This window comes from Rhinolophus hipposideros, assembly GCF_964194185.1.
Source record: "Rhinolophus hipposideros genome assembly, chromosome: 20".
In the NCBI taxonomy this organism is placed as follows: Eukaryota; Metazoa; Chordata; class Mammalia; order Chiroptera; family Rhinolophidae; genus Rhinolophus; species Rhinolophus hipposideros.
Window position 1 is genome coordinate 12534067 of NC_138066.1, and position 16725 is coordinate 12550791.

General features: G+C 46.1%; 1 protein-coding gene across 1 annotated transcript; it reads left to right on the forward strand.

The window, feature by feature from the left end:
- The first annotated feature begins 99 nt into the window (after nt 1-99).
- LOC308488852 (uncharacterized protein C17orf100) lies at nt 100-16464 on the forward strand. Its single transcript, XM_081029077.1, has 4 exons — nt 100-1047; nt 4236-4419; nt 5798-5925; nt 15512-16464. The coding sequence occupies exon 1, from the start codon at nt 357-359 to the stop codon at nt 732-734; it is 378 nt and encodes a 125-aa protein (XP_080885203.1). The 5' UTR covers nt 100-356; the 3' UTR covers nt 735-1047; nt 4236-4419; nt 5798-5925; nt 15512-16464.
- Nucleotides 16465-16725: the final 261 nt, after the last annotated feature.

The following is a 16725-nucleotide window of genomic DNA, read 5'->3' on the forward strand; positions in this document are numbered from 1 at the left end:
TGCGGGGGCGGGCACAGCCCGGCCGGGCGGCGGGAGGCTCCGCCCACCTCGCCGGCCCGGGGTCAGCCCCGGCCCCGCCCTCGCGGGCTCCCGGCCGGCGAGGACAAGATGCTGTGGCCAAGGAAGCGCTTGTGAGCAGGGCCCCGCATTTGGAAGGGGGGGTCCAGCCTCCTTGGAACTCCTGTGCCTTCACGTCGTCGTGTCGGGGCACTCTCGTCCACCCTTGTGTCCGCGGTGACATAACACGCCATTGTGACGTCATCCCTTGCCCCGTGACGTAACCCAGAGGCTAGCCTGCCTGGTACATTGGGCTGTGGGGGCTCCCGAGACCTGTTTGGCCCCGTTACACCGGTAGAATGGCCTCACCCCTTCGGGGAAAGCCCGCTTCGCCCCAGGTGAAGACCACTCGCTATAAGGAGACATCGACTCACCGCGTGGAGACCTCGTCCCACCGCGTGGAGACTTCCTCCCGGCAGGTGCGCACGTCCTCCCGGCAGGTGGAGACCTCCCAGCGCCGCAGCGAAGGGCCTTCCCTGTCCGCCTCTGGGAAGCGGGTCCCTCACGTCCTCGAGGTGTCCTCCCAGCACGTGGAAATCTCCTCGCAGCGCACGGAAACGTCCTCCCGCCACGTCAGGGCCTCGTCCCGGCGGGTAGAGACCTCTGTGCATCGCGTGGAGAGCCCGAGCCGGCAGGACAAGCCGGCAGCCAGCCAGAAGGTAAAAATGGCCAGATGAAATGCTTCCGAGGGGTCCTGAAAAGCCACGGCCCTCCACCGGGACGGAATTGCGTCCAGTTTGCAGCCACCCAGCTGCCAGGTGAACCAATCATCTTTGAGTTCATGGAAACAGCCCCATAAATCAATGTAAGCAGCAGCCAAGCTTCGGTATCCGGACTCAGCCAACATTTATGGCCCATGCTGCACCTTGGACCATCCTACCTCTGATCCAGGCAGCTATTGTAACTGGAAGCCCGCACACAACGTTTTCAGGCCCATGATGCTGTATAAATTGAGTTGATGGACAAAGAGGCTGTTTGAACCTCAGCCAGGTGAGTTTGAGATTCATAGCCCCTGAACAACCACTGCCTCAAACCTAGGCACAGGGAGCAAACTGAAACGATAACCAGTGGAATGATTCTACGGCTGCTATAAACTTGAGGGGCAAGGAACAGACTTACATCAATTAATTAATTAATTAATTGGCCTGTGTTTATGTTTGAAAATGAGCATTTTCTTTATACTAAGCTCTGTACATGGTACCCCCAGCCACACACTTTTTAAAATAGGTCAAGTGTAGTTAAAAATGAAAGTCAACAACATCAACAATCAAGAATAATCTTAAAGGGGAAACGACCTAAAATTTGAGGAGCTGGAACGGAGGAATAATTATTGAGTACGTACTCTATCCCAGATGGTATTCTAGCACTTGGGCTGTGGCAGTGAACAAGGGAGACAGAGCCCGGCTCTTGAGGAGCTTACACTCTGGTGAAGAGGCAAACAACAAATGACAAAATGACAGTTTTCTGATTAACACTATAAAGCAAATAAATGGGTAATGGGATAGAGAATAGGGATAGAGAAGGGGTTTCTTTGGGTAGGGTGATCAGGGATAGCCTTGCTGACGAAGTATCATTTGAGCTGAAATTTGTGTGGGTCAAGAGTGGGCCATGCAAAGATCTAGGAAGAGTGCATTCTAGGCAGAGGGAACAGCAAGTGCAAAGAGTGGATGGGAGCAAGCTTGGAATGTTCAAGGAAAGAAAGGAGGTCAGTGTGGCTGGAGCTTAGGGAGGGACAGCATGGTATGGAAGAGAGGATGTGAGAGAAGTAGGTAGGGGCCAGTTCAGAGACATGTTGTAAGCCACGGTAAGGAGCTTGGGTTTTATTCTAAGGTCAATGGAAAGACTTTGGAAGGTTTTCCGCTGGGGAGTGACATGATGCAATTTATATTTTCAAAATATCCTGGCTTCAGTGTGTAGGATGTAGGACCATGGTTCTCCATTATGGGTGGTTTTGCCCCCTGGCAATGTCTAGAGACATTTTTGTGTGTCACAATTTGGTGGCAGGGGTGGGAGGAAGGTTTGCGACTGGCATCTGGTAGTTGGAGACTACGCATGCTGCTAAACAGCTTATAGTTCACAAGACAGCACACCCCCCTCTCCCCGCCATACACACACCAAACAATTACTTAGCCCAAAATGTCAGTAGTTTGAGATTGAGAAACCCTGATGGAGGGGCCAAGAGAGGAAACGAGAGCTAGTTAGGAATCGAACGCCATGGTCTCGTAAGAAATGACAGTGGCTCATATCGGAGTTGTAGAAGTGGAGCTAGAGAAAAGAAGGCAGATTAGGGATGGGGTTAGAGGCAGAGCTGACATGACTGATGAATATGGAGGTGAGGGAAAGAGGAATAGAAGAATCAAGGATGACTTCTGAGTTTTGGTTGAGCAGTTTGGTGTATGGTGGTGGGATGGCCATTTATAAGAAATACTAGGAGGAGACCAGGTTGCGGAAGGAAAATCAGTTCTGTTTTGGCCATGCTGAGTTTGAGATGCCTGTACAATACCCAAATAGAGACACTGAGGGGCAGTTCAATGCAAGACGCTGACTACTGTGAGAGAGGTGAGGATTGGAAATGAAAATGTGGGGCCATCAATACAGAGATGATATTTAAAGCCATGGGACTGAGGGACTACCATCTGCCAATCTGTCTCACTCATTCTGTGCTGCATGAATGAATTTGAGATCTTGTCCTTTAGGGAGACCAGCTGGCTGAACACTTCTTCCCTCGGTCTCTTCCCCACAGGGCCTGGCTTGACCTACCTAATGTTTCTTTGCCTGTAGTCATCTGGTAGCCACCAATACATGAGAAAGTTTGCACTAAAATGTTAGATGTTTCAGAGAACTTGACTTTCACAGTAAACATTACACTGCTCCTGGGAAGTAGGTCTCAAAATAAAGGTTCGACAGTTCAAGTTTTGGGGTATTTTTTTGGAGGGTGCGGGGGTGCATGGATTTTAATGTGTATCCTAGCCCCAGGTTCTTACGGGATGGCTGAAGAATGACTGAACTGATCTATTACAGTGGTTCTCACCTGGGGTCAGTTTTGCCTTGCAGGGGACATTTGGCAATGGCTGAAGATATTTTTGTCACAACTGTAGGTGTTGGATGCTACTGGCATCTAGTGGGTAGAGGCCAGAGATGCCGCTAAACATCCTACAATGCATAGGTTATCCCCTACCCAGCCTCTGACAACAAAGAATCACTGGGTCCAAAATGTTAGTAGTACCAAGGCTGAAAACCTTGAAGCTTCTAGCAGCTTAGAAAGCTGAAGCATGGTCCATTGCGGGGAACACCCCACTAGTAATAGCAGGGTTATGCTATGGGAGAGGTTTAGAGGTAGCAATGTCTGTCAGATGTCAGGGCAGGAGCTCTCAGAGGAGACGAATATACTGCTTTTTGAGGAGACCTTACGTCTCTGTTTTCAGTAATTTGTGTGATGTTTACCCCGGGAGGAAACCAGTCCCATCTAGCAGCATGTAAATGACCTTGATTCTGTGGGACCTCATTGTGAGGTAGGGTGCTTGCTGTTTCCAGGCGCTGTACTATGCTAAGTCCATACCCACATTTCTTCATTTAATTGCAGGAGAGAGTACACTGGGTTGCCCAGCACAATAGGGGCTCAGGCCAGCGGAATGAATGTTACAGAACCCCAGAGGCTACCGTCATGCTTCCACCTCATAAAACTTCCGCTAGCAACTAATAATTAGACTTCGGAATTTGGGTCTTTGGTGAGCTTACTAATTCTTTTTCATGTGATAGACCGTGTGCATTATATACAAACACTCTCTTCAACAGTGTTTTTTAAATGAACAAAGTCGTTGCTTTTCTTTGACAATGTTCATTGTTGTCTTTGTTACAAAAGTGCTATGTGCTTCATGTCACAAATGAAATAATTCAAAGGTGTGCAAAGAAAAATTTAGTAATTTGTCATCATTCCATTTCCATCCTCTGGAAATAATGTCGGCAACTTGGAATATATCCTTCTAGACTTTTCTGCATTAACTACTTCAACCCCTCTTCTTCGCACCTGTAAGACTGGTTGGTGGGTGACTGTGAAAAAGCCAAACACTGGGTTTCTAGATGACGTTGAAGGATATAAGATTCTGGTAGCTTCTTTTTGTTATCCTTGTTTCATAAGAAGGGTTTTACCGAAGTTTCTTCCTCCCAATTTCATGTAGCCCTGTTTCAAAACTGAAATCCCAAAAGGAAGACACAGAGCAAGAAAGTGTCAAAGAAAAGACAAGAGACATGAAGAAAAGGATGGGACAAGATATTTGCTATGCACACTGTTTTACACATCAGATCCTACAGCTTTAACATGATCACGGGTTACAGAAGCTTGTATCTGTCATCATTTTTAAGGTACCTGCTGCGTGTTATAAGTGTCTGCTGCTCATACTGTGTGTCAGCCTCCTCTCCACACTGTCTGCTTCTGGAAGCTCCAAAGGAGCTCGGTGCTGTTGTGTCTGTGACATGGGATATGATGCCACGTACACGTGCACAATAAAGAGCAAACAACAATGCTAAGCCTCCCTTGCCAGCCATGAAATCCAGTAACGGCTCCACCTGCTTATCCCTTGGATTTGTTGAGCTAAGAAATAGTTGTGGCTTGCCTTCCGTTGTTGCCAATCAGGTGAGGTTGAAAAATAAGTACAAGTCAGCATCTGTCATTTTCTTCATAATCCATCCACTCATTTATATATAAACTGAGGGCAGCTGACAAAATTCATCACATCTATTTGCTACCAGTTGTATTGAAATAACTTGAAAAGAAAGAATGCTGTTAATAGGATAATCTTTCCCCGTCGCGTCCAGCGTCCAGGCAGTGAGAGAATGAGAAGGGGTCGCAAAGGGTTCAGAAAGAAACAGAACTCAAGAAAGTTTTGAAACAGTGGCCAAGGGTCTCACGGCCTCAAAGGACTGAGAGCCCGGAATCGGGCCACCTTGTGGCTTTTATTGTTGCACAGACAAGGAAGTAACATTGTTTTTTCTAGGGTCTGTGAGTCTCATACACCATACCAGAAAACTGGTTCAAACCTATCACCCTTGCCTGCCGAAAGTCCTGTGATGTATTAGTAATTGCTGTTTGTACCTCCCCAGGGGACAAAACCTTTACGCTGAAACTTGCTGAGATGGAGAACTGATGTCATCCCATCTAGAATCACTTCCCAAGCCGGTTGTGGGAATACAGCCTCAGAGGCAGAGGCTCTCCTTAGATGGGGGGAAGTGGGGGTCTATGCCCACCTCTGTCAACCCCGTGAATTTTCCTGATGGTCCCCACACGACTGTGCCTGTCTTAGGTCATTCCTCTCTTGAGGAATCTTACCCATTATTGGCTAGCCAGCCACCCTTTGGGGCCAAGCAAGGAGACATAAGGTGTAAGCACAAAGGTGAAGCAAAGTCCCTGAAAGGAACAGTCTCACAGACCCTGCTTTCTTTTTAGGGGTAGGCACGAGGGGACAGACGGGCAGGCAGCTGCGTGACAACATTTCCCCAGGTCACACAAGCCATGAGGAGAATTAAGAGCCCAACCAGGGAGGTTTTGGCTCAAGTCCTCACGTAGCTCTTCCAGGATTCCCGGTTCCGCATCCTTGCTGTTGCTCCCATCCCAGTCTGGCTAGTACGACTACCCAAGCCCTGCATACCCAGCTTCTACAGAGCTCCGCATGCTTATATGGGTTCCACATGCGCTTAGGCTAGAGAAAGAATTCACAGCTTAAAACTTTTTTTTTCAAAACAGTTGATCTTCATGGTACAGATGGAAAAACTGAAGTCCATAGAAGCCAAAAGGAACTTACCAAGAGCAAAGGTTCTTGGAACCACTATTTACTGCCTCCCAGGATGGTTTCTTTTAATAGCCCAAGAAAGGTATGTATAGCGTCCTTAAGTTCAATTTACAGTGAACATAGTAGATAATACTTAACAGAACAGGAAGAAAGAAATAACTTTTATATGCAATTGTATAGAGCACTCATTCCTGTGAGGCTCCAAAAACATCTCATCACTACTGAGGGTGCCAAAAAAATGTATACACGTTTTAAGAAAGCAAAAAAAACTATATTAAAATGATAATATTCAACATATACCGATAACAAAAGATGACTACTAGTCACAATTGACTTCTGCAATTACAAGAGGTGCGCAAAGTGGTTACCATCAGCGTGATTTTAATACAGTTTTTCTTAAAATGTGTATACATTTCTTGGGTACCCTCTGTATTTTGAAGCTCTGTTATTAGATGCATAAACTTTTAGCCTCATCATGCTGCTTGATAAATTGGCCTCTTTATCATAATAAATTACCTTCTTTAGCCCTGATAATACTCTTTGCTGCAAAATCTATTTTATTTGATGTTAACATAGCTGCCCCAGCTTTCTTTTGATTACTGTTAAGATGGTGCACCTTGTTCTACCCTTTTACTTTCAACCTATTTGTATCTTTATATCTAAAATGGATCTATCGTATCATATAGTTGGTGGTTTTTTTAATCCAACTTAATAATTTCTGCTAATATGGGAATGTTTTGACAATTTATATTTCCTGTAATTATTGATAGAGTTGGACTTAAATCTGCCACCTAGCTGTTTGTTTTCTGTTTGTTCTCTCTGGTCGTTGTTCCCCTTGTTTCCTTTTTCTTTTGTATTAGTATTTTTAATTATTCCATTTCATCTCCTTTGTTGGCGGTTACTCTTTCATTTTATATTAGTAGTCTCATTAGGATTTATAGTACACATTTTTAACTTACCATATTCGACCTTCACTTGATGTAGAGTGTAAGAACCTTACAACAAGTGTACTTCCATTTTTCCTGGCCTTTTTGCTATTATTGTGATACATCTTACTTGTACGTATGTTATAAACCCACAGTACACTGGTAACATATTTGCTTTAAACAGTTGATTAGCTTAAATTTCTTTAAGAAATTTAAATAATAACTTTTAAAAACTCTTTATATTTCCTTGCATAATTAGCATTTTGGTGCTTTTCTTATCTTTATGTAGATCCAGACTTCCGTCTAGTAGCATTTTCCTTCTACTTAAAGAACTGCTTTAATCATTTCTTTCTAGTGGAGATGAATTCTTTCCATTTTCATATGTCCGAAAAAGTCTAGATTTTGCCCTCTTTTTTAATAGATGTTTTTCCTGGGTAAAGAATTCTTATTTTCTTTTTCTTCCCGTACTTTAATAGTGTTATTTCACTGCATTCTGATTTGCATTATTTTCAACTAGAAACCTTGCTCTGTCCTACTAATCTTTGTTCCTCTGTACAAAGACTTCTCTATGACTTTTAATGTGTCTTCATTATCATTAGTTTTAAGCAATGGGATTATGAGGTGCCTTTATGTAGTTTTCCTCATGTTTCTTGTACTTGGGGTTCACTGTGTTTTTTGGATCTGTGGTTTTATAGTTTTCATCAAGTTTAGAAATTGTTTGGCTCTTATTTCTTGAAATATTTTTTCTGCCACACTATCCTCATGGATTCCAATTAAAGGTACATTAGGCCATTTAATGCTGTCCCACAGCTCATTGATTCTATTGTTTTTAGTCTCTTTTTTTCTCTGTATTTCACTGGATAATGTCTATTGCTATGTCTTTACGTTCACTAATCTTTTATCTGCAATGTTTAATCTGTCATAAATACTATCCAGTAGTTTTTGTTTGTCTTTTTGTTTGTTTGTTTTCAGTTATCTCAAACAGAATGGTGAATTCAATCCCTGTTACTCCACCCTGGCAGGAAACTGCCTCTTTAATGAATATGTTTCATTGGGCATTAACTTTACAATTTAATCTTTAGATAACAGAATAGTCAGGTGTCTCTCTGGCTGAATATGGAATTATAGACCAGAGATGGATAGTGTAACTGTCTCCCAGAGAGGGGATACAATGATTGTTGGGACTTTCTGTCCCTTTTGGGGAAGATGGTAATAACATCTTTCTTTCTGTGAAGCATAGTTGCATTGTGTTAGAAACAACTTCTTTTTTTCTTGTGTGGAAGTTCGTTAGCCAATATAACCGGCTGTGGCAGTTGTGTTTGTCCCTTGACTCCAAATCCTTCTTCTATATTCCACTTTCTGGCTGATGCTGTGACTCCACAAACCGCATTTCTGTTTCACCCCCCGGCCCACGTTGCACTCTGTCAATAAGGGGCACTAGAGGGCTCCATCTGGGCTGGAGGGGCGGGACCTTCCTGTCTGCTTTCTGTGATTCCTGCCTCAGGAGCGTCCCACCAGCAGCACTTCACCTGGCAGCAGTGGAATCCACCTGCAATTTTGTGATATTTGAAAAAGCAGCTCTCCTGTAGCCCACTTCAGAACACTAGTACCGGCTGGCTGACGAAACCCCTTCTCTGAGATAGGAGTTTCAGGGCTCTGGGGTTCCTCCTCTAAGTTTCTCAGTTTTAATAACTCCATTCTCTTCCTTTTCCTGTCTACCAGTGCGTCAGGGCATCCTACTAGTAATAATAATATGCTTATTACCTTTGTTTTCTGAGATTGCCTGTTCATATCCTTTGCTCATTTTTCTTTTTTCTTGTCTTTTTCTTCTTGATGTTTATGAGTCCTTTCAATATGCTGAACACAAATTTTCGTTTGCATTGCAAACATAGTCTCAAAGTTTGTGCCTCGCTCCCTTTTTAAAGTTTTCATTATATTTTTTTTTAAGTTTCAAAACATAGTTCCAGGAGTGCTAGTCTGATGGTTTTTAAGCTTCCAGTCAAAACCATTAAAGACTGATGAAATCAATTTAGTGGGTCAGTCAGCATTTTTAAAAAACAGAATAGAACAGAAAATATCGGAGTGCATCACACCCTTAAGGAATGAATGGAGAAGAGGAAGGGAAAAGCTTCAGGCCATTTAGTTATAACCCACTGTCAACAATGTTTTTATTACAATCTCATAGCAAGGGCATAGACTTCTACTCGGACAATTCAACAAGTATCTGTTAGTACGGATATTGAATAGGAAAAGACAATGGTTAGATAACCATTGTTAGACTGGATACAAGGGAAAAAGTGCTGGTTAATTAGATTTATTGAAAGACAGCTGAAGGCTGTTGGGTGCCCCCCCAAAGTTGACATTAGCTGCGTTCATAAGACAGCTGGGTTTACAGAGGTCTTATTCCCATGAAAATTCATCAGAAAATTGCTTAAGCATTTTATCAGAAATATAGTTGATTCTGAAAAATAGGTTTGTAGATTATATTCTCTAAATGTCCCCGATCCATCCCAAGTATGGGACAGTATTTTCTTTTACAGTATAAAGGTATGTTTCGTGAACACTGTGTTTCAGAACATGTGTATTCCAGCTTGACGTAAGCTTTATTATTATTTTTTTTTTTTTACTGTGCACCACTGTCAAGGGGGTTTGGAAAATGCTGTGCTGTTCTTTAGAGCTGAGGTCTGATCTAGGCCTTGGGAATTTCAGGGGTCGTGAAGCCTGCCCTTCTCTGCAGGAATCCTCGATATCTTTACAGACATCTAGGGGGGATTCTCCTAGATGTCTTCACAAGCTTACCTTCTTATCTGTTTGATTCAGAGGGCTGATCAGAGCATTGTCCATCGGAGAGCTCATATTGCCTGATAGTGACATTTCATTTGTAAAAGTGCCACAGTGTTAAAATAAAATCTTTGAAAATCATCAATCTAGTCTAATCCCTTTGTTTTACTTAATGTGGAAACTGAAGCCCAGAGTGAGAACAGCTTGTCAATCACACAGTACCTGAGTGGCACTGCCCCCACCGGCCTATCAGGATAGCAAAGATTTCAGCCCCGGAAACATGCATTTTAGTTGGCAGTGGCCTGAACACATTCCCCCAAGGAAAGAGGGTTTACGTAGTGAAATTGCTCTTTGGTGTGTCTTCATTGATCCGACTCCTTTACCAGACCCAAGCCCAATTCATCCATTAGGCACAATAGGCTATAAACGTAGGAACTGGGAACTTTTTAAAGGCCTGCAAAAATGGTTGAAGGCTTCAAATTACAAAAAGAGAACAACAAAATTGAAATTAGTAAGTGCCAATTGGACAAGTGGTAATATTCATGCTATGACAGGGGTCAGGCTCTCCAAAGATGAGGACGTCTAAAACCTATGAAGGTCTTCAAATGTCTCTGCCAAGATAACTATACTGATCCCCAGACTCTGGTGACATTTGGGGGTGGGGCTTCTCTCCGAAGATGGTTAAGACCAATAGACTTAGCATATTATAGGGCCAGGGACAGCCTAGAGATAGACTTCCTTTGTTTCCTTTTTCCCCTCCTGTGACTAGACAACACATTTCTTCCCAGGGACTGAGAAATTAGACCTCAGATAAGTGAATTCAGTTCTCCGGGCCTCACGAACCCCCCTCCCCCCACCCCAATATATTAATGTTGGGAGTCACTGTCAAAAAAGATGGGGAAAAAATGTATATCTGAAAAGTATTTCCTACTACAGCCACCGCCCCCCCACCCAAGCCAGTCACTGACCGCCTTTAAGTTTGTGCCATGACAGGGAGTGGACAGCAGAGGTCAGGCAATCCCTGCACGGCCGCAAAGGCTGATCCTTGGATGAGCAGAAACCTAGGCGAGTGCCAAGCAAGGCAGAGGCCTGAAGTCAGGCCTGAGGTGACTGACAGTTAACAGAAAACCCGGCTCCTTGGCCTGCAGGAGTGACAGCTTCTATGAGAGAGGCACTCTCCAGATGGCTTTGCTGCAGCCATTTTACATTCTCCATCCACAGATTGGATTCTTGTCTCTGGACTTCCAAAACACCCCGGGGAGGGGGGTGGGGGGGTGGATGCTTCAGGTGTCTTGTTTTTCTCCGACCGAGGTCCTATGATTCAGGATTGGGCCCATAAGTTCATCTTAGAAAATCAAAGCGTCTTCAGGTGACCTGTCCACATTGATTTAGGGAGGACTCTCGTGTTTCATAGTCCCCTCCAAAAGGAGCTCTGATACCTGAGAGCAGTGAACATGCATTGAGCACTCACTCTCCCCTTGACACTCTTCGAAGCACTCTATCCTTTCTAAGTCATGCATTCTTCACAGCTAGATGAGGTAGGTGAGGTCTCGGGGGCAGAGAGAAGTTAAGTGACTTACTCAGGGTACCAGCTAGGAGGAAGCGAGCCAGAATGCAAACCCAGGCTGGCTCTTAACCACTTGTGCTCTTACCCACTAGCTTCTGTGGGTCCAAGAGAAATAGGTGTCTGTTAGTCTAGTAGTTTATCTATTTCAAAGGATAGTGAAGGTGCAGTGTGTTCCGGAGAAATCCTGGAGACCATCACAGGAGCAGGGGACATTCAAGCCCACGTCAGGAAGATAAGGTGGGCATGGCTTCCGTCTGCTATCTGAAGGGCTGTCGGTCAGAGGAAGCCTCAAGAGCAGAACTAGAATCAGAGGGTAACAGTCTACAAGGAGACGCACGGGGGCTCAATAGAAGGAAGAATTTTTGAAATGTATTATAAGATCTACAGACAAACAGAAAGCCCAGCCCGATTGAAATCCCAACACTGCCACATCTGTATCGTATCTCCAAGGAAAGCTTTTCTAATAGTTAATCTAATTCCATGATGAACTAGGCTGCCTGCCTGCCACCCAGTGGGGTGTACCATCTCCCTGAGCCAGGACAGATGGAGGCCGGACAACCACTTGGGAAGAGATGCCTGTTGGAGAGGAGGGCCTGGACAGTCCCAGGAAGCCTGAGGTTTGAGCGGGGCAAGAAGAGGAAAGAAGCCTTGCTCTCTTGCCTAAATCAACCAAAATGTTTCATCTCCCCTGTTCCCAAACCGGACTCCCTTTTCCTCACGCCACCGCACCCCTAAGCTGTGGTTCATCTTATCCTGTCCCAGGCTTCCTCAAAGAGCTATCTGCATGCACTGCTTCAAGTTCCCCAGCCTGAGAGTCTTTCCGCCCCCTTGCAGCCCAGCTGCACCAAATCTGTCCTTCCCACTGTCTCTTCCTGCTCCTTGTCAGCCCCATCCTCCCTGACCCTTCTGTGGTATTTGACACTGGGAACCATCCTCTCCTTGACATTTTCCCTCTATGGGTGGTCCATGAGCCTGCACTCTGGCCCAGTCTCCTTTCACTACATCCTACCCCCGCCAACCCCAAACCCAGCAAATGTCCGTAGGCCCCAGAATTCTTGCCCCAGCCTTCTTTGCTCATTTTGCTCACCCTACCCCAGCATTTCACAGTGCCAGCTGCTGCCTGCTTGCTGCTGTCCGTCCCACCCAGACCTCTCTCCTGAGCAGCAGACACCAGGTGTTCATGGCCTGGACACTTTTCCTTGATGGCCTAGATTCATCATCTATTCAGTGTCCCAAACTGGCTCATCTGCCTCCCGTCCCCTCCTCCCCACCATGACTCTCACCTCCACCTGCTGTTCCTCAGTGAAATGTTGTCTGCCCACTTGCCTGGTAGAAATCGCGGTTATCTTTGACTTCTTTCTCACAATTACCACCCCCACCCCGATACAAGTCTGTCCAGTGGGTCCATCTGCTTGGCCGCTTGCAACCAACCCATGGGCATTGCCCTAGTTCAAAATCTTACTATCTCTCTGCCTGGTCTCCATGCCTCTCTTCTGATCCATCTCCAAAATGTCACCAAAATTAACGTTTCTCAATCATGTCACTCTTTCCTCCCTTCCTCAAGCGTTTCCCATGCTTCTGCACCTCTCTCCACTGTGCTCAGCCTGGCTTTCAGTTTTCTGGCATCATCTACCACAAGGCCCCTCTCGGCACTCTGCTCCAGCCACATCCTGCTCGTGCTCACTCCTGCACAGCATACTTCCCATGACACTTGCAAGATATGCTGGAACTCCAGCACCACTCCCTACAAGAACGGGAGGAGGAGAGCATAGGAATGGGAGTGGGTGAAACCAAAGAAGCTGTAAGGATGGCACACCAGGTGTCGCTTGTCCATTGTCCCCGTCTGACCCAGAGGGCACTTTGGGTGAGGGTGTGGTTGTACCAGCACCCAGTCAAGCATATTAGTGTGCAGGGCCTAGATCCAGTACCGAGAGCTTTAACTCAAGGCAGGAGCCTGGCTGTGACACAAAGCATGCTGTAATTCCCCGGAGCCCAAGAGCCGGCATCATGATGAAGCCTGGCTCCCTGCTGCCTCTCTGCTCTCATCTCCTACCACCCCTTCCTCACCCCCGAGTCCTTTTGCACCTTGCTGGCCTTCATGCTAATCCTTAAATATGCCACGTTTATTCCTGCCTCAGGGCCTTTGCACTTTCCATGTGTGCTGCCTAGAATGCTCTTCCCCAGATTTTTTATAGTTTGCCTCTTCACATCATTTAGATGTTAAATCAGCTATTGATTGTACTGATTAAATACCCCCTCCTGCTCCCCTACCTTCGTCACTCTAATCCCCCCACCCTGATTTTATATTTTTCTAGTGTGAATTTATTTTATTGGTTGCTTGTTGTCTGTTTTCCCCACTGGAAGGGCAAGGACCTTGACTTTTTTTGTCACTATATCCCCCCAAACCTATCACAGTGCCTAGCACAGAGCAGGCGTGCAGTAAATGTTTGTGGTACGAGCAAATGAAGGAATGCATGAACGAATGGTCAAGATGCATTTCAGGACCTCAGCAGTTTGGATTCAGGCTGAGATCACCACTGCGGTTTCTGCATCAGGCTGGGCAAGATTGGCACTAAGCCAAGGTCATTGGCTAGGTCACAGATGAGAAGCTGGGAGAGACCACAGGGGACTTTTGCCCTTGCCTCTGGCCCTCTGATGTGCCTTCTGACAGGTGAAACCCTGCCTGTCCTCATGGCTGTGCTCCATTTCCACCTCCACCCCACCCTGAGCCCACTTCCTGGATGTTCTCGTTCCCCACCTCTGAAATTTCTTTTCACAGCACCCATGTGATTGCTTCTTAAATTATTCCTTCTCATTTACTCGTGTCTCTTCCATGAGATTGAAAGCGCCTCAAGGGCAGGGACTATGGATAAAGCCTCTTTGCGTTCAGTAACTAGTCATGGACCGAAGGAACAAGATTAGGTTTGTCTGGACACTGGCATGGTCAGTGAATGTTCTGAGCTTCTGTAAGACAGGGCATCACCTGGCAGTAAGCAGGGCAGGCACAGGGATGTAGCTTATCTGGAGCATCACTGAGGGCACATTTGGAAAGCCAGACGGGCTTTGAATAACGACAGAATTGTTTGGTGACACATGCTCATTCCTGTACTACGTGGTCTTTTCCCCTTCTCCTCCTTTTCATTCATCCACGATTTACTGGGTTCTCACTCATTGCTGGCTTCTGGGATGGCCACTAGGAGTGAGGGGAAGACAGAACTGGATGATTCGAGCTCAGAATCAGATCAGTGCCTCCGGGTGCTGGGGCAAGCCGGGCAGGGTGACCCCACGATTCCTCCTTCTCTTTTCATCAGTCTGTGCTAAATTCCCTTCACCCCGAGATGCTCCAGATGGAAGTCCAGACCTGAGTTGGCTTAAACCAATTGCTGTGCTTGCAAATAGCAAGACACTTCAGAACCAGAAACATCACTTTATTCTTTTTCTTAAATGAGAACCCAATTCCACTTTATCTGTTCTGGTTGGGCTTCTTGAGGCGTGACATGACAGTGACACAGCCAGCATCCTCCAGACCCCCTGGGGCTACCAGAATGAGCTGGCCAGGTGGGAAGGCTTAGCTGAGACTGTCTCTCCACCAGTCTGAGGTCTGCGGATTAGCCTTCTTGGTTAGAGAGCTCCAGACAGGGAGCGGCGGGCAGGACCCTTGGGAAGACAGACGTGTCTGTCTGGCCAGCGGGAGGCAAGGATCGCTGTTCACCCACGAGGGTGGGGCTGCTCGGGCATCCAGGCGGCTGTTTTACGTAATTATTAATTTTCGGACAGTTTTTTTCCCCTGCTTATTTGCACATATCATAAGGATATGTTGTTATTGAGTCTTCACATTCCCTATTCCTGGTGCCATCCTGTAGCATGTTGGACCTAACGGACAGCACTGCACTCATCATCTTTTGTGTATAAACCTGTCATTTTTCTGTTGAATTATTTCTCTTTTCCCAGGAGTGGAATTACCACGTCAAAAGAGATGAACGTTTTCATAGCCCTGGGGCTGTATTGCCCAATTTCGTCCTCAAAACAAACACTGCGCTAATTTCCAGGGCTACTGGCAGTGTGTTTAAGCTGGTTTTACCACAACCCCGGCAGCAGGAGATGTTATCCTTGTGTTAATGTGCACTAATTTAGTAGGTGTAAAGTGGCAGTCAGGCTACTCTAATGTGCGCTTCCCTGATCACAGCCAGGAGCAGCGTGTTCTAGGTGCTGGTCTCCTCCCTGGCGTTCACTCTCGGTGATGTTGCCTGCAGGGCAACACTGCATCTCAGTCTGTCTCTCGGTTGCCCTGCCTCTTGCTGTCGGCCGTCCTTGCTCTCTCTCGGTAAGCCTGTCTGGCTGTCTCGGTCTTTCAGCTTCTGATCCCTGTCTTTCTCTGGTTTCTAACTGGGCAGGCACGTGGCTGGCTCGTGGAGGTCCTGGACAGGACCGGACAAGTTGCCAATTACACCCAGACACTCCGGCCTGGAAGGGCTCCTTCCTCCGCTGAGCTGAGCGCAGACAGGGCCCTTACTTCCACATGGGACGGCTCATCAGGAGCCCCTTTCATCTCTCCAGGTGGCCTCATCTGGGCTGACCTCCTGAGAAACAGCCAGAAGTAACCGGCTCTCCCTCAGTCACCTCCTCCAACGAAGTGTTCCAGGCGCTCCACCCTCAGGACAAATGAACTTGCCAGAGGGACCTGCATGTCCCAGCAATTGGGCACGAATGGTCTGCAGGGCCGGTGAATGGGGTCCCCAAAGTCCAGATGAGTAGAGAGCAGAGGGGTCTACACTGATGACAGCAGTTCAGCCTGTCTTCCTGCTCCAGTCAGCCCCTGGTCTAAAGTGGCAGAAAGAGATTATCTTCTTGGGTGGAAAACCTGCTTGACCCCAGATGGGTAGGGGCACACCAACACTCCGTGGTGTGGCAGGGACAGGGTCACTGTTTCACTTCCAGCTGAAGGTTGGAAGGCATCGAAGGTTCTGGAGCACTTGGGAAATTTCAGAAAGACATCAGAAAGGCAGCTGACCTCCAGGGAAGTCTGCACGGATGCACTTGGGAGCCCCACGGTTGATGGATTGCTGAATCCAGACACTGGACATGCTGCTGCTCGTCACTGAGGAAGGCGGGTCTTGAGAATTTGGGTTTCTGCTGCCGCCTCTCAGACCCTAGCCCTTTACAGTTAGCGATCGTGGAAAGCCAGGTGGGAACTCAGACGTCAAGTTCTACCCTCTCATTTTATTTACCATTTTTAACATTCAGCTCTTTTAAAAATTATTGTTGTATAAGTGGTACATGCCCATTCGAAAATATTTGGAAAATACTGAAAACAATAAAGAGGAAAATATAATCCTATAAATTCACCAAAGATAACGGCTGTTACATTTCCATCTCAACTGTTTTCCTACGGTTGTGTATATTTTTATTAACGCTGAGATCATACAATATGGTATGTAATTTTGTATCTGCTTTATTCACTTCAAATTAGATTATAAGCATTTTCAACATAATGAAATGTTCTTCATCATCCCTTTTAACGATGACATGAGAGTGTTTTGAATGGACACAATGTAAACACTTCCTGTTCCCCAAATGCTGGGCATTTATGTTTTCAATTTTTCAAGAG